The following is a 22,583-nucleotide window of genomic DNA, read 5'->3' as shown; positions in this document are numbered from 1 at the left end:
CCATGATCCCTGGCAGATCCACATACAGGGCTTTACAGGGCACAGGGGCACAACCTGTGCCAAAACCAGTGGCATCACTAGGGTTCGCGTCGCCCGCTTCAGGAGGCCAGTACATCTCCCCCATGATGGACCTCCTCCCATGCAGTGGATGGGACAACACCCTGGGCAGTGGGTGTGATGATGCACCACTGCCTTACCCGTGCTGTCTTTTTTTTTGTTGTTGTTGGCTATGATACAACAGAGATATTTAAATGCCGTTTGTTTCACTGCATTCTGCATGAAATTATGCATAGGATGACATATTAACACGCTGGTGTTATTCAAAAATATCAAGATTTAAAAATTTTTGACCAGTAGTAGTGTCACTCCCCAGGGGAATCAACTGCAGGGGGGTGCAGCCATCACCCCCCCCCCAGTGACACCACTGGCCCAAACAGGGATAAGAACATAAGAACAGCCCCACTGGATCAGGCCATAAGCCCATCTAGTCCAGCTTCCTGTATCTCACAGCGGCCCACCAAATGCCCCAGGGAGCACAACAGATAACAAGAGACCTGCAAGGCTTCCTGGGAATTGTAGTTAAGAACATAAGAACAGCCCCGCTGGATCAGGCCATAGGCCCCTCTAGTCCAGCTTCCTGTATCTCACAGTGGCCCACCAAATGCCCAGGGAGCACACCAGATAACAAGAGACCTGCAAGGCTTCCTGGGAATTGTAGTTAAGAACATAAGAACAGCCCCGCTGGATCAGGCCATAGGCCCATCTAGTCCAGCTTCCTGTATCTCACAGCAGCCCACCAAATGCCCAGGGAGCACACCAGATAACAAGAGACCTGCAAGGCTTCCTGGGAATTGTAGTTAAGAACATAAGAACAGCCCCGCTGGATCAGGCCATAGGCCCATCTAGTCCAGCTTCCTGTATCTCACAGCGGCCCACCAAATGCCCCAGGGAGCACACCAGATAACAAGAGACCTGCAAGGCTTCCTGGGAATTGTAGTTAAGAACATAAGAACAGCCCCACTGGATCAGGCCATAGGCCCATCTAGTCCAGCTTCCTGTATCTCACAGCGGCCCACCAAATGCCCCAGGGCGCACAACAGATAACAAGAGACATCATCCTGGTGCCCTCCCTTGCATCTGACATAGCCCATTTCTAAAATCAGGAGGCTGCACATACACATCATGGCTTGTACCCCGTAATGGATTTTTCCTCCAGAAACTTGTCCAATCCCCTTTTAAAGGCATCCAGACCAGACGCCATCAGCAGCCCAGAACTAGTGGAGGATAATATGGTGCTTGGGGGCACAACCATTGGGCTTGCTCCCCTGTGATAATGCAAGGGGCCTTGGGGAGCCATCTCAGGTGGCTAGGGGGGGAAGAGGGGCAGGTTTGAGGTGAGGGGGGACAGGGGGCAAAATCCTTGGGGCCTGGGCTACCAGGGGGCCCAGGCCATCACAAAACAAACTATACAGTATAAAACAAAAAAATTATTATAAAGTAAATATGGGTACCTTAATCTCAGCCTATCCAGTGCTGCATTTCCACTACAGCTTTAATCCACTTTCAATGCACTTGTATTAACCCAATGCATTTAGGAAGGAGGAGCCCAGTCAGGTATCTTGCCCAGGCCCTTTGCCAACTCTCAGCAGCCCTGGAAGGGGGAACAACCCACACAAGTTGAGACTCCTCCATGACCTATGGGGATCTCCCAGATGGCTCTCTCTGCATTCTCTCAGGACGACCTTGGAGAGGGGACATCTGCAGGCCTGCCTGTGAGTCAACCAGTCTGCTAGTAGTCCAGGGAAGAGAAGTTGCACCAGGTCCCCAGCACACTAGGCTGGTGCACCAGTCCAGTAAACTGGGAACCTGGTGCAGTGTTGGGGAAAGAGAGAAGAACTTGCAAACAGGGAAGACTGAGGGTGAGAGGGAGCAGCTTGCCCAAAGCTACATAGGGAAAATTCACAGCCAATGTGGAACTTGAACCAGAGAAGTTCTGCTTTGCAGTCTCTTAGGCCCTCCTGCTACACCATTTGAAGTGGTCCAATCTGGGGGAAAAGATAACAGATTCTGCTACAAGCATCAACTAACTTCCCAGCACCAAAGCAGCTCGCAAGAAGACACACCTCCACTGGCCACCTAGCCTGCGACAGAAACCGTCCCGCTCCTTTTCCCAGAATGTCCAATTTAGCCTCTTCCTCGCAGACACTACCTCATGAATGAGTGGGCACGATTTATGGGCATGGGGCACCAGGGAGAAGCACGGCGGAGGCTGCTCACACCATTTACAAGGCAAGGCGTCCTCAGCAGCCACGCTGCTGCCTCATTAAGCATTTGAAAGGCCTACGAAAAAGGAGCCTATTCCTACGTAAGGAAGCTGGCCTGTCGGCTCAAGGCTCATCTGACCAGGAGGTTTCCTTTACAAGAACAATTGTAATAAAGGGCAGACTCACAGCCAGGCCAGAATATACTGAGCACCCATTTCCAATAACTGTTGAGAGGTCAAAAGAGATGCGACTTTCAGCACATGTGTGGGGCTAGTGAGCTTGCCCCAGCCACCTGGTGTTGGGCCCAGCCTCGGTTCCTTTCACTCCCTGGACTGGAAAAGAAAGAGGGGCACAGAGCAAGGAAGTGTGTAGGAAATGAGCAACACTCTAGCCCACCACTCTCTTCTCCTCCAAACTTGCTCTTCACCTCCTTCTTCCTTTTCCAATTCAGTGAGTGGGAGGAGAATGAGCAGCGGTGGGGATGAGTGGGCTGGTGGAGGCAGGCTTCCCTGCCTCCACACACACAAATCATCTGCCTGAGGCAACTGCATTAGTTGACCTCATGAAAGGGCCCGCCCTGGAGAAGGAAAATGGAAAGCTTTTATTCATGCCAAATGAGAGCCTTTCATTCTCCAGGCAAATAGCAGCAGATCAAGGGGACAGGTAAGTAGGTAGGTGGGATCCAGACTGCAACCATGTTAGCATTCCAGTGCTTGTTTATTACAGTGTATATAGGGAGGTGCCAAAATGCCCAAGATTTACTTAAAAACTGGGAAGAATTCAGCTAAACAATAAAAGCAGTTTGGAAAATGAGTCGTGACAGTCAAACACAGCAAAAAAAATTGCAAGGCAAAACAAGACAAAGCTCAGCATACAATCCCTCCCCCCCCCCCCAAAAAAAAAGCCAAGCAAGCTAAACCCTAAATACTAAACAAAAATAAATGCTGTTTTCAGCCACTGTCAGAAAGCTGGCAACAAGGAGCGGGCAAGCTGACCTCCAGTGACACTGAGTTCCACATATGAAAGGTGTCACCAGAGAGAAGTCCTCCTCAAGTGTCACTGCCAACTGAAACTACATTGTAGGGTTAACCTCTCCCTCCTCTATGCTGTGGCCCCACCCCACAAGGGCCCAAGCTGACTGCTCTTTGCCAAACAAAAACCAAGCAGCTTCATATGATACAACAGAAATTTAAAATACAATCACATTTTTTAAGCCCACAGATCAGACACAGACCCATCCAATACCTAAGATACCAAAGCAACATCTTCAGGAAATTCTTGGCTGGCCTCCTCCTCGAGAACAAGTGGGAAGAGGCCATATGATAGCCACTACCTTCAAAGAAAAAAAAAATGTTCCAAGTGCCTTCCATGACTTCAGATAAAGCTCTGCTGCCCTCTGTCGCTCTCTTAAAAGACCTGCAAGGAGCAATATCAAGAATTTAGCTGCAGAACATATAGCAGCTACAGTGAAGGGTTGTGGCTCAGTGGAAGAGCATCTGTTTTGTCCAAGGTTCAATTCATAAGAACATAAGAACAGCCCCACTGGATCAGGCCATAGGCCCATCTAGTCCAGCTTCCTGTATCTCACAGTGGACCACCAAATACTTCAGGGAGCACACAAGACAGCAAGACATAACCTATGTCCTGGTGCCTTTCCCTGCATAAGAACACAAGAACAGCCCCACTGGATCAGGTCATAGGCCCATCTAGTCCAGCTTCCTGTATCTCACAGCGGCCCACCAAATGCCCCAGGGAGCACACCAGATAACAAGAGACCTCATCCTGGTGCCCTCCCTTGCATCTGGCCTTCTGACATAGCCCATTTCTAAAATCAGGAGGTTGCACGTATGCATCATGGCTTGTAATCCATAATGGATTTTTCCTCCTAGCAATTCCACTTAGAACAGAGATAAACTTCAGGCTAAAACCCTGAAGAGCAGGGAACAGTCAGTGTTGCTAAGGTGGACTAATGGTTTAACTCAGTGGGGTAGTTACTTTCAGACAATTGCAAGAAGAGGGGTGACAGGGCTGGTCTTGGGGCAAGTTGACCAATTTCCCTGGAGGGACACAGCACTGGGGCGCCAAGCAGAGCACCTGTAGCAAGCACTTTGCTTTCTAGTTGATGCTCTGGCATGGAATCCTCCATGCCAAGGTGGCGCAAGGAGAGCACGGTGAGCAACTCATGGGTTGCAAAATGGACAAACTGATGGCTGACAAGGAAAACATATTGAGACCACTGGAAACCGAAATTAAGCTGCAAGTGCACGTTTTACTTGTGAGCATGCAAATGTGCCTCAGTTCACTTCGAAGGGCAGGCCAAGGGGAGTGCAACATCACCGGAATGGTCCCAATCCAATGAATGTGAAAGCTCAAATGGTCCAGAAAGTGTCTACCACCACCAAAGTAAAAAGATTAAAAAAAGAGGCTTGAGCGGCTGGTAAAATGAAACTTTTTTTTAGTCTGATAAAGCAGGTGGGTCCCGAAAGAGTGTTATTTTTAAGTGGTGTATCCTGGTGCTTAAAAAGCTTGGGAATTGCTACCTTAAAGTAATCTAAGCCAAGGTCCATGTTACATTTGGAGACCACCAGACGTCTCCTCTCAATCTCCCCAATCAATTTCATTGGGTAAGAGCAGCAAAGGAAGAGTCGCTACTCTTCCTACCGTCGATTCTGTGGGGCTTTCCAGAGCGGCTCCCACTGGTTCGGCTGCCACGGTCGCTCCAGGCTGTCGAAAAGCCAGATGTCGGAATTGGGGTGCTGTGTACTTGCTGTAGTACTGGGGGAAGAAAAAACACATGTTAGAACTGAAGGGTGCAAATCAGAGTGGGAAAATTGTACTGGAGAGAAGAGGGTCACGTCCCTAGATAATCCTCCCATCCCCAATCTGCACATCACTCAAACCTTCAGCACCATTTGCTGCAAGACCACGAGGGGCATCGCAACAGGCAAGGGGGGGGCCTGTGCCTAAATACGACAGTGCTAGTTTTCTGCAATGATTTTCTATACATAAAATGACTTTAGAGAGAAGTGTGTTTGGTTTTTTCTGGTACTGTATCTAGCTGCCAATGCCACGTGCCCAAGTAGACCTGGGCTCCACAGTGGGAAGCCCAGTAGACCTGGGCTCCAAAGATTACTCCAGCTGCCAACACCCTCTCCCTGCCTTGTTTTGACCCTACCCACACCCCTATTCTGCCCATCCCCATTGCCACCCTCCCCCAGCTCTATTTCGCCTCTCCCCCTTTGAGAAGGAGCCTAAAAGAAACTTTGTTCCCCCAAATAAAATTCCTCTTGGAGGCCCTGGGGTCAGGATCCCTCTGGCCTCCTTGCAGTCCAAACGCTGCCATTTTTTGCTCTTAAATCCATGAAGGGCAACCTCTTGCCCAGCAAATGAAAGCAGCAGAGAGAGAACAGCCGTCAAGAATGTGCAATGATGGAAGGGCGGGTAGCTTTGGCAGCAATTCCTGGCAAGGGAGCAGGGGCTTTGCAAGTGTATCTGTTTCCATCTTTGGAATGCTGAAAGATATACGCATTCCTGAAGGCCACCAGAGGAGGCTTGGAGACTCAACAGCGCAAGTGATGAGCATGCTGCTCTCAAGCTGGGGCGCAACCGCAGGTCTCCCGTGGAAGGCGTTCACCTTAATGGGCCTTTGGTGTGCATTAAGTTTTCCCGGGAACTGGAGAGCCATTTCCATAATTGGCTCCAATGCACAAGGCCTGACTTGAATGCAAAGACCAGTGTTCCTGCCAGAGCGGCAAAGGCTCAGCCAAAGAGCAAGGGGACGGGGGGGTGCCTTTCAGGGCTGCCAGGCTGTATCCCAGCAACCCAGCCCCCACTGTGTCCTTTGCAGGGATGGAGCAGGAAGGAAGAGCCTCTCTGCAACGCCCCTGGCAATTAGCAGCTCCGGCAAGCAAATTAGTCTGGATATTAGATTCCATGAAGAGTCACAGGATTCAATTTTGTACTTTGAACTTTGCAGATAATTCAATTAGGGCCTCCGAGAATCTTTGCTTCCCTGTGGACACTGGGGGTGGGGAATAGGAGACACTGTCACCAGGTAGAGAGGGCTAAACTAAGTGGCATCACTAGGGCTTGCACCACTCTGTGCTGGAGGCCAGCATGTCACTCCCATAATGGACCTCCTCCCATACAGGAGGTCTGGTCTAGAGGGTAGAGCCTCCATTTGCCTGAAGATTAACATCCACAAGGTCGCCAGTTCGAGGCCACCGGCACCGTGCGACCTTGAAGCAGCTGGCAAGCTGCAGCTGAGCTGTTCCATCTGCTCGGAGCGTGGGAGGATGGAGGCCAGAATGTTAAACCAGATCGGAGTGTAACACCTTGAATGTAGAGTTCTTGAAAGAAAGAACCTTCTTTCAATTTGTAAAAATCCCTGCGTGGATTTAATAAGCCTGCCTATGTAAACCGCCTTGAATAAAGTCTTGAATAAAGACCAAGAAAGGCGGTATATAAATACTGTATATTATTATTATATTATATTATATTATATACAGTGGGTGGGGCAACACCATCACCCCTCCCCACGGGTTTTTTGGCTGTATCTTTTGATAGAATAGACATATGCCAATGCTGTTTATTTCATTGCATTCTGCATGAAATTACACATCAAATGATATATAATATGATGGTATTTGAAAATACCAAGATTTTAAAAATTTTGGCCCTTAGTGGTGTCAGCCCCTCCCCCTGTGCACATGACCCGGTGCAGGCCGCATCCCCCCTAGCGACACCACTGGCTGATCTACATCTGCTCTGCCCCAGGAATCTACGTGGCATTGAGATATGACCTAGCGCAAATCCCTCTTTCTGAGAATGAAACACACTCCTGTTCGCACCCAAATGGCTCAGTGATGTGGTTTTAAAGACACTGCATCACTGACAGCTGGCAGGGTGCAGACACTCATGAGAGGCTAAGACCACACCTGCCAAAATGCTGAGTGCTACATAGGTGTTTTAGGCATAGGAGCCTTGCCACGAAAAAATTGGCAACCAAGATAATAGTATTGAATATTTGTTTAGTGACTTTTGAGCTTCCAAACCGCTTTGCTTGTATTGTTGCACTCCTGACAACAACCCAGCAGGGAGACTAGGTTTTTTTACTCCTATGTATTGCAGCTGAAGCTGAGAGGGAGCAACTTGCCCAAGGTCACCTGGTTAGTTTAAGGCAGATTTAGACCAGGAGAGTTCCAATTTGCCGCTTGGCTCCCCAGCCACAAATGCTACATCTACTGCTTCTATGCAAGTCGCTGTTGTGCAGGGGTTACAGTGTTAGGCATAGACCTGGGTTCAAGTTGCCACGTAGCCATGAGGCTTACTAGGTGACCTTGGGCCAGGCCCCATTTTTCAGTAGGGTTGGTGTGCAGCCAGTGAGGAAGGAGAGGACCTGCATTCACTGTCCTGAGCTTCTTGGAGGAAGGCAGTGAATTAATGTGAAAAATTAATGCCACCAAAACTCTTATTATTTTGACTCTGTGGTCATTCCCAGCCCTTAACTGGGGATCTTACCTTTCTTGCTGCTTTTCTCCCAGGACTCCTGTGGCACAAGATTTGGGACTAGAGGAACAGCTGCCTTCTGTGGTTCCTGTTGAGTTGCCCCGTTGACATTGGCACTGTCTGCCCTCAAATTCTGGCCGCAGCGAGGCACAAGCCTCTGATCAGTGGCTTGTGTCAATTCCACTGTATGCAAACTGGGGTTAGAAAAATGAGGCAGGGGGGTGTTGTAGAAGGTCCTCAAATCTTTCGCTGGAAGATCCACATAGAGGGCTCCGTACAGGCTGCTGTTGCCGCTATCAGGTACCAGTGGAACTGTTTGCATGTGGGATGCTTGGCTCTGCCTGTCAAAGGACACCACTACAGGAAAAAGAGAAAGCATGAAAACTAAGAATTGGTGCCCACTGGTTGGCAATCTTCAGTCTCGAAAGACTATGGTATAAGCCTACAGCACCTGGTATTCCCGTGCGGTCTCCCATCCAAGTACTAACCAGGCCTGACCCTGCTTAGCTTCCGAGATCAGACAAGATCGGGCATGTGCGCCCACTGCAACCTTGACAAGAGTCAGTTGAACCAGGACGCCTCTAGCGTCTAGTCTACTTTGGCCCTAAACAACACCCAATTGTCAACCCCTTCATCATCCCTCAATATATTGCCTTCCAGAACCATTTCTGAAAGAAATGGCAGCCATGTTCCAATAGGGCAGCCAACTGTGAATTAAAAGCTAACTGTACCCCTCTCAGAGATCCACCAACTGTGACAAGAAGAAGGTATGTAAACCAAACATGAGCCTTGTGGGATGGAAAGGCCAGCTACAAATGTCTGGGAGCCCAGTCCTATCCAATTTTCCAGTGCCGGTACAGCTGTGCCATGGGGCATGCACTGCATCCTGCAGTGGGGAGGCAGACACTGAAGCCTCCTCAACGTAAGGGAACATTTTTTCCCTTACTTCAGGGGTGCATTCCGGCTGCACCGGTGCTGGAAAGTTGGATAGGATTGGGCCCTAAGATCACAATCCTGTGCGTGTGTACTCAGAAGCAACCCCAACTGCATTCACTAAGACTTACTCCCAGGTAAGAATCTATAGAATTGGAGTTTACATTGATTAAAACTACAGCAACAGAACATTTGGCAAGCAATTTTCCCCTTTTCAGGAACAACTTATTATGGCCAATTTCCCAAAAATGCCTTCATCAAGATTTCTAACCTAGAGGGTTTTTCCTAAATTTTGGATCCCATTGTAGTCACTTGAAAGATTCCAGGCCTAGCTGGAGATGGGGGGGGGGAAATCCCACCTCAATAGCTTGCCCTGCTGTTGGCGTGCAACACTTACGAGATCTGTGCAAATCCCGATTGTCTTTGGGGTCAGTCCACAGGAACTGGCTGCTCAAGCTGCTGCTACTGCTGTAATTCTTGGAACCTGAGGTGGATTTCCAGGTGTTGGAGAGCCAGGGAGAATCAGTGCAATCTATCCTGAAACCAAGAATACTTGCGGTCATCTCATCCTCCTACCAGGGGGCAGTCTACCTCCAGGGGGTGGGGGGGTCACAACAGAAAATCAGATAAGCTCCTGACCAAATCAACAACTACCTTTTCCTATACATAGTGGTCTTAGGTGGCAACAACCTCCTACTTTATCCCTTGATTACCATCCAACAGGCGACAACATTGAACCACTTGGCCAATATTGATCTATTTTACAGAAACCCAGAAGTAAATAATATGACATACGGACAGTGCAGTCCTATGCATGTCTGCTCTCAACTACTACAGGCACTGAACACAATGGGACTTACTCCCAGGAAGGTGTGTGTAGGATTGAAGCCCTAGAATCCAAGGGAGATCTAACTTACCTGTGTTTGATGATGGTGTCATCACTAGCATTCCGGTACAAACCTGGGAAGAGCAAGAAGTGACAACAAGACTATTAGTCGGGCATTCTCACCTGGTGGGTATGTGAAAAACTGTGCTGGACTAAATGGGTATCCATGTTTTTTGCACACCACCCTGGCATCTTTGGACAAAAGGGCAGTACAGGCAAGCAGATTAAAAACAAAAATCATATCAATTGAGGAATTGTATATTATAGCCAACAGAGGTACTCCTTGCCTCTCACGGTAAAGCTTCTAGACCATGCATTGCAAACTTCTGTTGTGTTACCTTCACAGCCACTTTCAAACTGAAAATGCTGCTTCTGGAGCTTCAGCATCCATCAGCATCAGAGAAACAGCAGAGGGGAGTTGGTGCGCAACCTTTTTCCAAATGCATCAAATACCTCCCCCTCTCACCCCAAAGCCATTGCAGAAGTGGGAGGTGTTTGCTGCATTTGGAAAGTACCACTTCCCTCTCTGGTTCATTGATGCTCATCATATGACCAAAGCCATAGCTGGGGATGGACAACCACTGCTGGAGCTCCTTTTGCCAAACAGCATGCCATGGTTTCAAGCAGAGGGGCTCAGTTTCATTGAGCCAACTCTGGGGGCATCTGCCCCCACTGTGGCTGAATTCAAGCCAGGCAGATGTCTGGCTGCAGTGAAAGATTCCCTGACAATTCCCTCCATGACTTTTAAGTTCCTTTATCTTTATTGCTGGGGGGGGGGTTGGGTTGGGGAGGTGTGTGTGTGTGTGTGTGTGTGTGTGTGTGTGTGTGTGTGTGAGAGAGAGAGAGAGAGAGAGAGAGAGAGAGAGAGAGAGAGAGAGAGAGAGAGAGGACATTTTTATAAGTCTCCTGTGCCAATAGAGCAGCTATTTTCAACATTTTCATCTCACAGTGCACTGACAAGGCATTAAAATTGTCAAGGAGCACTATCAGTTTTTTGACTAGGCACACCACGCTGCTGGCAAGGGAGTCACATCTCCCAACAGCCCTATTAATATATAACCCATCCACAAACTCCCATGACACACCTGTGGACCATTCATGGCACACTGGTTGAAAATTGCTGAGACAGAGAGAAGATCCAAGCTATTCAAACTGTCTGACCCCCCTCCCATTTCCTCGCCAAAGACCTAATGCAGCCCCATTGAGTGCTGCCCTTTCTCCGTCAAAGGGCAGGCTCCCTTACCTTTACCTAACGCATATTGCCGTCTCCTGCTGTACTGCCGGGCTTGCTGCTGGCAAACGTACACCGCCAGCACCATCAGCATAATCCAGAGTGCAGAGCCCACACTGGCAATGAAGACAGGTTGACGTACCACTTCCAGGATGTAGTTGGTGGACAGGAAGTCAGGGGCTTTGGCCATCTTCCCCACTGCAGGCTCTGGAAAGGGACAAGATGATCAAGGGCAGATGACAACAAAAATACACAGGAGATGGTTGGGGGCTCCCAGTACAGTTGGCCAATGAAACATGGCCTCATGTGCATTGACTTCATTATGAAGAAGAGCGATCAGTCAACAGTGGAAAACATGCTTTGAATGCATGAGTCCCTGGTTCAGTCCCTAGCATCTCCAGTGAAAAAGAGTTGTTGGCATGCAGCCTCTGACCCACCCAACCAGGAAACTATCATGTGGCTAGAACCTTAGAGTAGGAGCAGTCAAGACTTAAAGTACGAAAGAGCACCTCTGACCTATGGCACCACATATAGGATTGCTGGCCACTCCGATTCCTGCTCCATTGATAGCAGCCACCTGGACGCAGTACTTCAGCCCAACAGCCAAGCCTGTTGTCTCCAGACGGTGTGTTGCTCCGTCTACCGTCCGATTGGATCCGGGATGAGTTTCGTTGCCCAAAAACCAGACCTGGAAAAGAGGAGAGCAGACTTCATCTCAAACCAGGTTTGCTTCAAGACATAGGCATCTGCAGAGCCACTCAGCTAGGATAACTGTGACACAGAGAGGCAAGGCTAACACAATAAACCGGATCACACGCGAGGACCTACACAGAGCTAAGTGTGCCTGCTATGTGGAATAACATGCACGCAGCACAATCACAAAGCAAGATAAACCGGAGATACTTTCACCACGCTACTCGCTTCTCAGGGTCTGGCGGACCAGGGTCTCGATTGGTGGCTCCCCTTGACTTACTGGGCCATTAACTGTGGCTGCCCATTAGGGATGCAATCCTATACATTGGATAGGCTGGCAGAGTTTTTGTGAGGATTCCGTGGCTCCCCTGGTTGTCTTTCATGGCTCTCCGGGGAGCCACGGCTCATAGTTTGGGAACCACTGGATTACAGCATAAGGATTCTTGACTGACCCTACTAAATGACTCGACCCCAAACTCCCACAGCACACCTGCAGACCATTCACGGCATGTCAATGTGCCATGACACACTGGTTGAAAACCGCTGTCTTACCTGGTAGCCTTTTATGATGCCATTGTGCATATCGGAGGGAGGAGGCTCCCAGCAGATGATCACAGTGCCGTTCCCATCTTGGAATGTGATCAGGTTGATACTTTGAGGAGCTGCGCTGGGCACTGGGGAGGCAAAAGGAGGTTGACTTTGAAAAGTTTGGAAATGAAGAAGAGCCGTTCACCGGCCCAAGATGTAGGCACAGGATGCCCCCAGCCACAGCCTGCTCTCTCCTCTCTTCCTGCTTCAGCCAACTTCTCTCCACTGTATCCAGGCAAAGACTGGGGAATTCTGGGTACCAAATCATGGCATCACCTATTCCAAAGCCACCGTCCTGGCCCCCTAAGCCTTGGAAACACACCAAGATGGAGATCATGAACATTTCCATCAGCTAAAACCACAAAAAGTCACACTGGTGGCACCAGGGAGATGTAGCAAATACATTTCAGAATAAGCATCCACTTTCAAGAGAACCCTGTTTATGCAGCTGATTACCCTGCACATGCCTGATCTTGTCTGGTCTCAGAAGCTAAGCAGCATCAGGCCTGGTTAGTACTTGGATGGGAGACCGCTTGGGAATACAGAGTGCTATAGACTTATACCATAGTCTTTCGAGACTGAAGGTTGCCAGTCATCTCTGTTTATATTGCAGCTACAGCTTTGGGGAGGTGGGTTTTACATTGGCTTCTTTGCTCTTTTGAACGTCTGTAAGCCACCTTGATTCGTCTTCTATTGATTTTCTGCCTAGTGAAACACCCACCTTTATCTCCAACTCTTGCTAATATAAAGGCAATGATGTTTCTCTTGTTCGTTATTCTCTGCTTGACAAGGGGCTGTAGGCTTCGATAAGTGCTGGAGAGGAATGAGCCATGCCTGAACACCCCCCTGCCCATTTATTTTATCTTATTTTATTTGCATTTTCTAAAAGTGGAGCTTCAGGCATGATTGTTCCATCTTGCCTCAGAAGCTCTAGATCAGGAATGTCAAGTATAAAGCCCACAGGCTGAATACAGCTCCTGGAAACAATTTATCTGGCCCCCATTATAATTGGGCTCCCCCAGCTTGATAACTGGGCTCTCTCATAACTTGAAAATATGAACAAGATTTCTACATTTTCCCTTCTGTCTTTTGCAGCTTTGAGTTTCTATGGGAGAACAAAGAACTTGTTTCTGGCACTCATCTGCTTAATGATGTCATTTCCTGCGTAATGAAGTCACTTCCAGCCCTCGGCAGGCAGCATGAATGCTAACTTTAGCCCTCTGTAGGAAACGAGTTTGACATCCCTGCTCTAGACACCACCTGATCAGTGCCTAGCCCAGAGGCAGGGCAAGTATGGGCCAGGAGCAGGATCTGGCCCATGAGAACCTCCAGTCCGGTTCACCAATGACTTCCCATCCTTTGCTAGCAATCGAGCCCTGAGTCCCTTTCGTGGTGCACACTACAGCTGGAACTGCAGACCCAAATGTAATAACTTTGCTGAGACAGTTGCAGTTGGCATCATAAGAACATAAGAACATAAGAACAGCCCCACTGGATCAGGCCATAGACCCATCTAGTCCAGCATCCTGTATCTCACAGCGGCCCACCAAATGTCCTAGGGAGCACACCAGATAACAAGAGACCTCATCCTGGTGCCCTCCCCTACATCTGGCATTCTGACTTAACCCATTTCTAAAATCAGGAGGTTGCGCATACACATCATGGCTTGTACCCCATAATGGATTTTTCCTCCAGAAACTCGTCCAATCCCCTTTTAAAGGCGTCTAGGCTAGACGCCAGCACCATATCCTGTGGCAAGGAGTTCCACAGACCGACCACACGCTGAGTAAAGAAATATTTTCTTTAGGCATCCTTCAGTCTCGGAAGACTCTGGTATCGCGCTCTGAATGGTGGTTCTGGAACAGAGTGTCCTCTCCAGTGCACGAAGCCTGGGTAAAGTAGGTATGGAGGATAGACTGTTTCCCATGCAGCAAATCCCCCCTCTCCAGGTCGCTGAAATGGTCCAATGGAAAGGCAGAGGCCAATACGGTTGGTTCCAGCAGCGTCGCAGGAGTTACCAGAACATGACTGTGTTCAGCCATGAACTGCCTCTGGGACTCTGGCTCCGGATTTTGCCTCCAGGTTGACTCCTGAAGCCTTTTCCATAACTGGATGTAGCCACAAGGCAGTGGAGGTTTGGGATCAGAGTTTTCCTTCTCTCAGATGAGCTGCCTTCCCAGGCTATCGAGTCCCATCTACCCGGTGGCTGTTTAGTCGCCTCTTACGACAAGTACAGCCAAACTGAGGGCCTGTTCTTATCCCCAGTCCCCAGGGGACTTGCTGAGACAAGTGGGCATGGAAGAAGGGGGCAGGTGCATGCAAGCATGCCAGGATTGACCAAGATGAACACATAAACATTTTGGGAGCAGTGCAGGTCTCAAAGCACTGGCCATAAAACACGAGAATGTGCAAGGAAGGAAAATGTCCTATTTTTCCTTCCCCAAACTCCTCCCATTCAAAAATAAATGCTGTAAACAAAACAAAACAGTGGACAATGAATGTCGTCTGTTCCGAAAAGAATGAAATGTTACACAGATAGACCAACAGACTGTGGTTGAGCATCCCAAAAATCCAAAATGCTCCAAAATCCTAAACTTGTTGAGTGTTGACGTGATGCCACAAGTGGAAAATTCCACACCTGAGCTGTTGTGATGGTTGTAGTCAAAAACACAGGCACACAACAGTTTATTCAACTGCAATATATCTTTTCCACACATGCCCAGGTTCCCCCACGCTAGCGCACCCACAACATAAATGAGTTTCATGTTTAGATTGGGGTCCCATCCTCAAGCTATCTTGATAGGTATACGCAAATAGAAAATCTAAATTCAGACCTTTGGGGGCCCATTTCAGCAAGCCCTGTTTTCTGCCCCCCACCCCACCCCTCACCCTGCCTTACCATCCATCCATATTCTCATGAACTCAAAAGACAGCTCCTCAAATTTTTGCGTCATGTTGGTTGGGCCCAATCAAGGAATTACTAGAAAGTGACTTAAGATTTGTGTGTCTCAGATTACGTTAAGGCTTTCTTGTTGTATTTGTACCTTCTTCGGGGATCCAGAGGTCCCTGATGTTGCTGTCTGAGCCATGGAATTTCCCTAGATATGGCCGCACCTTGAACTCATAATTATAACCTCGCTCAAGCCCTGGGACAATGGTACGATGATCTCTTGGGACATTCCACTCAGCCCAGGGTGTATTCATAGGTACCACAGAGCGGAAGAACACCACGTAACCTTCTATGTGCTGGGAAGCAGGAATGACCTGGAAGGCAATGGGTGGAAACACAGTTCAACCTCCACAATTCAGACCTTGGTGATCAGTGATCATTTCAGAAATTGCAGTTTCTTAGAAAGAAGATGTGCTGCTGGGAGGGGAGAAAGGGCACTGCAGGTAGGGGGATAAATGATTCTAGATAGATTCTAGATAGATTCTAGATAGATAAATGATTCTAGATAGCTCCTATTAACATTTCAGGCTTGAGGATAATGCAGTCCCTAGGTGAGTCTTGTAGAAAATGAGGTCAGCTTAATTAACATAACTCTCTCCCCAGCCCTTCTGTCGATTTCTCCCATGCAGGGCTGGCCTATCCATGAGGCCAACTGAGGTGGTCACATCAGGCCACAGTTTGGTAAGGGCATCCATTTCTATCTGCCTACGTGCCTCCACTGTTCCTGTTCCTGTTCCTATTCCTCCTCTGACTCCCTGAACTGGAAAAGGAAGAGCGGGCAGAGAAGAAGAGGAAATGTGAAGGGGAGTGCTGAACATTAGGAAGTGGGAGAAGCAGAGGTTGGCACATCATTGGGAAAGGGTGGCAGCATTTGGCATGCCACCTCAGGCATCAGGAGGTCTGGTCCTGCTCCCAAGCTCTCTTCTAAAAACTCTCTTGCTTACCCTTTGTTAAAATAAGGAGACGTCTGACTCTACCAGACATCTCTTCTTTGACAGATTCTGAATGCCATTTATAGCTTTGGTTCCTTCAACTCACCTTCCAGTGCAGGTGGGCTGCTGGGACGGAGGGGACCGCACTGACATTTGCCAGGTAAACCCTGACATCCGTCAGGTCCTTCAGGACATCCTTTGACCGGTCTCTCTCCCTCTGGCCAGTGTCCAGAGGATCTAAAAGTTGGGAAAGAAACCATTAACATATCCTTGGTGTACCTGAACATTATCCTGATCAAGAACCAGTGAGGTCCATCAGTTTGGAGCCATCCCTTCCCCTTTGTTTGAGAGTAATGGAACTTTCTTCCAAGGCAATCTAGAGAGACGTAACATCACGTCACAGGGCATCTAGGAAGGCAATTCTAGCTTGTACAGCCTGCTGCAGTCACTGGAATTACAAGTTTGGCCTTCCCCATAGTTTTTCTATGTACCAACACCTTAGGGTCAAAACAGACATGGCATTAAATGCTTGTTTGCTTCCAACCCTCTAAGCTCCATTTTTCTTCAGGTGTGAGATGTTTCGATCACACTGTAGTCAGGATCAAGCTCCCTGCCAACTCCCAAGTCAGGGGTTGGTTACAGCTATCAGTTAAATGAACCTCAAACCATAGAGAGTGTTGGGATGCACTGATCAGACAAGCATTGATCTTGGCAGAGGCCAAGCAATGAAAGCCTGATTGTACAGGCCAGGGGTGGATCCAGTGTTTATATCGGGGGGGGAGGGGAAACATCCAGAGCCCAAGTTAACTATGTAGGTATACCTGAGCTCCCAGTGGAACTTTGGCCTCTGTGGATGGGGTTTGCTGGGTGGGTAGACTCAGGATCCTGCCTGGACTTGGAGCCCAGATCTACCTGATGGGTAGACCTGAGCTCCCATTCCGACTGCACTCTGGAGCCTCTCCCAGGTGGGTAGACCTGGGCTTGGAGCCCAAATCTACTTACTGGGTGGACTTGGGCTTCCATTCCTCCTCTTCCAGGCAGGCAGATCTGGGCTTCCAGCTGTGCCTGGGCTGCTCCCTATCCTGGTAGGCACATTCCCCTGCAGGCACAACAGTTGGGGGGCCATACACCCATGGCCTGACACAGGGGACAAAGAACAAGGCATGATGCATGATTATACAAAAAATGACTTTAACATCAAGTCTATTTTGATGTTAGTGGGTACATTGGGCAAGTAAGGAGTAAATGCATTCCCATTCTGCTATTTTGCTAATCTTGCAGATAGAGCTGTTTACTTTGTAGTGTCAAGGATGCTTTGGCAGAGATGATTCCCACTTGGTTGTGGGCGGTACAGATGTATTTCCCAGCATCATGAGCTGTTAGAAGGCGAATCTGAAGAGTGTTTCCTTGGCTTATTTCATACCTGTGAGGAGAAGCACAGAATGCTCATTGTATGGATGCACAATTCAGCCACAGACGACTCTCTCTCTCTCTCTCTCTCTCTCTCTCTCTCTTTTCTCACAGGTAACCAGGAAAAATCAGGTGAGGAATCTGAGGCCCTGCTTGGAAGAGATCTTGGTTCAATTGGCCTGCCTAACCAGCTGATCCGAAAGCCAGATCTGAGAAAATATACCTAGGCTTCTGATTAGATCAGATGATGAGTCTGAGATAAGAATGAATTTAAAAGTAAGTGATATAGAAACTACAGGGCCAGATAAAGGGGGAATAAAACAGATTCTGGTTTAACAAACCATGGCCAGAAGTGCTTGAAAATGGTGTTATTTACTTTACTCAGATATAAGCCCATTGTGTTCAGCAAGGCTTAGGCTGTAAATGCATCTTACTCACTGGAAACAAACACCTCTAGATGACATAATTCTGAGTAATAAGAGGTGGAAGAAACTCCCCCAGAATCAACCTAGCATGCTCACCTCCCTGAGGGAAGATCTCCATATTCTTTGCGCCACTGGATGGCAGGAGTTGGGTCTCCATGAGCTCCACACGTGAACTGGACAGTGCTGCCAATTATAGCCACAACATCACTAGGCCGCCGAGTGAACGTGGGTTTCTCTGGGTCAAGAGGAGGAGACAACTGAATCAAACTAAGTAACTTCACATGGTGACAGAAGCTTCAAACTGTCCGGCAATTGAACTTAAATCTCCCAGGTCACGGAGTCCAAATATTGAAAACCATCTCCACTTGTGGGTGATGTGATTCCCCTCCTTGCCAATTCATGTTTGCCAATGCTCACTCTGTCCCATATTTTTCTAGTGATGCCCGATCCTGTCTGATCTCGGAAGCTAAGCAGGGTCAGGCCTGGTTAGTACTTGGATGGGAGACCGCCAGGGAATACCAGGTGCTGTAGGCTTATACCATAGTCTTTCGAGACTGAAGGTTGCCAACCAACCAATCCAGTAGAATAGGTGCACTTGTTATACATCTAGTGAAAACAAGACCCTACCCCCTTTCCCAGTCCAGACCCAACGTCAGAAGTCTCTTTGGGTTTATGCCAGCAAAAGAGCTGACATAGGTTCAAGGGGACCCATTGGAGGCCAGATGGTTCATCTGGTTACCTCTCCTGGGCTGTCTGGTTACCACCCACCCCCACCCCCCACCCCTGATAGCATGCAGAACACATTGTCAGTGGCAATGTGTGCCGGTGGGAGTAAGATTGGGGTGTCAGTGATCCAGCCACTTCCACTAACTATCCCATCTTCAAGGAACTTTTGAAATTATTCCGGAGCATTTCCCACTTGACTTACAAATGTTTTCAGAGCATGAAAATGGGGAGACCCCATTTCTAAAAGGCAACGTCATTGTCTAAGGCTGCAACCCTAAACACACCTACCAAGGAATAAGTCTCATTGAACTCAGCGTGACTGACTTCTGAGTAACCGCACAGAATTGCACCATAAGAAAATACATTTGTCAGGCAAACGTCAGATGTACCCCAAAGAAGGCCCTGAATGTCAGATAGTCCCATTAAAAAAAAAAAAAATTATAAACAAATAATTTGCTATTGCTGGTATTCATTTGAACCAATAAGATTGGAAAATGCAATTATTTGTAAATTAATTTGGACATGTCCAAATAAAATGTATACTAGGTTTATATTGTGGGACAGACAAAATGGCACTACAGGTCCTTGGGAGGGTGGTTGATGGGGATATTTGCAAGATTTGATGGGGCCTTTTTTGGTTGTTGATGACTTGTATGAGGCAGAAGATCCATATCAGGCAACATGCCTCCTCAAGTTATAATTTTTAAAAAATTAGGACAAATCATCTTCCTTTAGGTGTGAATAAAAGTAATAAATTATTGCTTATTAGTAGCACATAAATTCAGAGTAAGGATGGCTGAGATAGTGACACCCTTTGCTTTCTGACTTCAATTCAGCGACTTTCCGATTCAATGTACGTATACAAGCTTTGTTTCTCGTACAAAATTATTTAGAAAAAATATTGTATAAAATTACCTTCAGGCTATGTGAATAAGGTGCGTGGAAACCTAAATGAATTTCGTGTTTATACTTGGGTCCCACCCCAAGATCTACTGATCTACTGATAAGTGAATCTACAGATATGTGAACCTAGATAAGTGAATCTACAGATAATGGGATCCAAGGATGCAGCCCCTCCCCCCATATCCCAAAAATAAATAAAAAATCCAGAATCTGAAACATTTCTGGTTCCAAGTGTTTCAGATAAGGAATATTCAGCTTGTACTACAAAACAGAAAACAAATACAATGTCTATTAAATGGAAGATAATTAGAAGGTGTTTCCTCTGCTGGAGCAGCAACTGTTACCCTGCAGATGCCTGATCTTGGAAGCTAAGCAGGGTCAGGCCTGGTTAGTACTTGGATGGGAGACCACCTGGGAATACCAGGTGCTGCAGGCTTATACCATAGTCTTTCGAGACTGAAGGTTGCCAACCATTTTCCTCCATGAGCACCTCAGCCCTTCACATAGTGAGGGGGAAACAAATTTTCCCCATTTGTTTGAGAGTGGCATTTGCTTTGGGTTCAGATCCCTCCAAACCCAGCTGCCATGATGCCCACTGTGTGCAAAGCAAAGCCTGATGGGAAAGAATGTGATGCATTGTCCCTGTTGACTTTCTTACCCAAGACAGAGACTCGGGCTGCTCTGCTTACTCTCTCTCCTACTTGATTGTTTGCCACACAAACATATGCGCCAGCATCACTTTTCAGAGCATGGTTTATCAGAAGCTTTGTATTGGAGACCTGTAGAAGCAAAGGAGAAAGAAGAACTTGGCATTCAGGGGGTCTTTCAAGAACATAAGAAGAGCCCTGTTTGATCTCGTCAAGGACCCAGCTAGCCCAGCTTTCTGTATCTCATCTGATGTCTCTGGAAGCATTCAAGACAACATGATCTCTGCATCCTATTGCCACTCTCTTGCATCTGGCATTCTAAAACTCAGAAGTTTTACTTTCTTTGCAAATTGCTCTACCATTTACAACAGCAGAACTATCTGAGCTGTCACACTCACACCGTTTATACAGTTGGGCTGTCACACTCATGCAGTTTACACAGTTCTTAGAAGGATTACTGACACATCGCGCATCTTGCACTTGGAACACTCTGAAGCACTACAAAAATGCTCCTATTATCAGTTACCTCATAATGCCCGTTTTCCTCATTGATGGGGACGCCGTTTTTCTTCCAAGAGATGGTGGGCTCTGGGTGTCCTCGAGGGGGAGTGCACTCGAGCTTCAATGGTTCCCCAGCTGTCACCTCTAGGTCACTGGGATGAAGCCGAAATTCATCCTGCAGGGCTGCAAGAAAACACAGATCTACTAAAACAAAGTCTCAAAGCCAGAAGACTGCCACCCTTTCTCTAAGCTTTGGTTTGTCCACCAGGGACATGTTAAAGGACGGTGGCTTTCAGGACAGCAGCACAGTGCTCTGGGAGTTCTCTTAGTTTCTGAAAGTCACCCTTTTGATTGTCAGATTTGTATCTCTTGCCTAGAGACTGTACTGTTTGCTAAATGCAGACTACAGAAGCACACTGTTGATAAGTACAGTGCGCAATAAAGACAGTACATTTTTTTGCAACTATATATATATATATACTTTTCTACTTATGTAAATCAGAAAAGTAAATCATCTTGAATTAGTTTGGGATTTTATTTTTTAATCCAATAAATGTATTAATAAAATAAACTCAACCTAGGTCTTCTTTACCAAAATGTCCACCAAAATGTCAGCTGGAACATGAGGGGGCAGCATTGCATCGGGCTCTCCATGACAGGGAAAACCCCTAGTCCAGCTTCAGGTCTTCCTTTATTGGCCTTTCAAAAATCAGGGCTAATGACACCTTAAACATCATGCACAGTTTGGCCTTCAGGCACCGCGCAGTCCCCGCTCCGCTGTTTCACACACTCCAGCTGCGAAGGTTGATTTTGAACGGTGATAACATATTGTACAGTAATTATCTTTTTTTTTTAATGAACACACCACTTTCTGGTCTTTTTGAATCAGAGGAGAACAGGCTACCTGTTGCAGGGTAACTGAACAAAAGCCTATACCATACATGAGCCAGGAGGAGTGGTAGTTGCAATGCTTAACTGGACGTGAGGACCGCACAAAGATCCTGGGCATGAGTAAAAGGAGCATTACACAAGCAGATTCCTAGTTTGTATTTTGTAACCTGGCTCTGAAGATTGCAGATTATTATTACCGTAGATACTCGCCTATAGTACATAAAATTTTTGCCAAGTAATCAAGCTCCAATTATCTCTTCGCCTTATCTCCAGGTCAATCAGAGGGCAGAGCCTTTCTACTCTGAAAAGTTTCAGCAGGTAGGATGCAGGCAGGCACTGAGATCATTTGTTTCTATAGTAACTTTCCTGGGAAATTCCAGCCAAAGTTAACCTTTTATTCTCCTTCCTTCGTTCCCTTTGGCAAATGCTGCAGTCTGGTTCTGCTTTGGAAATGCTTGCAAAGCAGGTCTGGTTTTTTTTCAACACCAGGATGGGATCCTCCTTTGCATTTGAAACAAAGTCCCAGGCTACAATTCAATAGTGCACCATGACTTAAGAATAACACCCATGGAAAGCAGTGGGTCTACTTCCGAGTAAAAAGGTTTGTAACTATATGCAGCTGTATCTCTCTACTGTGAATTGAATTGCACACTCCCAGTTACGTGCTGTATGTTGTACGTAGAGCTTCTGGCTTAACACACCAGACACCTTAAAGGTGGATTTGATTCATGGTTCTCCTGCAGTGGTTCCCAACCTTTTTCACTTGCATATCCCTTGGGAGCCCATTTCCATAAATCGTACCCTTCATATTAGCAAAATGTCTGTTATAATACAAGCCCTCAACTCCTCTCAGACTTCATGTAATCATCACATACTTTCTCTTTTTATCTATTTGAAGAACAGAAGACTCTGCCTTTGCACAGTTTTGCACCAGAAGTGTGCTGAGAAATTCTGGGTGATTGATCACTTTCCATATTATGTTTCCGCTTTTTTACTGTGCTGGTTTTCAATCATACATGAACTCATGACCAAAAACTAGCTATTGGTGGGGCTTTCACAGCCAACTAGCTACCTCCCTTCCTGCCTTGCTGGTCC

The 22,583-nt window shown here is 47.4% G+C and overlaps 1 protein-coding gene across 2 annotated transcripts in view; it reads right to left on the bottom strand.

Moving 5' to 3' along the window:
• Positions 1 to 22,583, bottom strand: part of ROBO4 (roundabout guidance receptor 4) — a 66,299-nt gene that overhangs the window by 27,886 nt on the left and 15,830 nt on the right. Inside the window, exons 3-15 of one of the 2 annotated variants that reach the window (XM_066639721.1) lie at positions 20,623 to 20,780; positions 20,108 to 20,228; positions 17,917 to 18,055; positions 17,281 to 17,408; positions 16,092 to 16,222; positions 15,148 to 15,367; positions 12,068 to 12,189; positions 11,339 to 11,510; positions 10,835 to 11,029; positions 9,623 to 9,665; positions 9,103 to 9,242; positions 7,785 to 8,129; positions 4,926 to 5,039 (exon numbers count right to left, since the gene is read on the bottom strand). In XM_066639721.1, the coding sequence (XP_066495818.1) occupies positions 4,926 to 5,039; positions 7,785 to 8,129; positions 9,103 to 9,242; positions 9,623 to 9,665; positions 10,835 to 11,029; positions 11,339 to 11,510; positions 12,068 to 12,189; positions 15,148 to 15,367; positions 16,092 to 16,222; positions 17,281 to 17,408; positions 17,917 to 18,055; positions 20,108 to 20,228; positions 20,623 to 20,780 (2,028 nt within the window). The remainder of the gene's footprint in view (positions 1 to 4,925; positions 5,040 to 7,784; positions 8,130 to 9,102; positions 9,243 to 9,622; positions 9,666 to 10,834; positions 11,030 to 11,338; positions 11,511 to 12,067; positions 12,190 to 15,147; positions 15,368 to 16,091; positions 16,223 to 17,280; positions 17,409 to 17,916; positions 18,056 to 20,107; positions 20,229 to 20,622; positions 20,781 to 22,583) is intronic. The other variant, XM_066639723.1, reaches the window with a different exon arrangement.

This window comes from Tiliqua scincoides, chromosome 11 (genome assembly GCF_035046505.1).
Source record: "Tiliqua scincoides isolate rTilSci1 chromosome 11, rTilSci1.hap2, whole genome shotgun sequence".
Lineage (NCBI taxonomy): Eukaryota > Metazoa > Chordata > Lepidosauria > Squamata > Scincidae > Tiliqua > Tiliqua scincoides.
The sequence above is the reverse complement of the archived record's forward strand: the minus strand, read 5'-3'. Positions and strand labels throughout refer to the sequence as shown.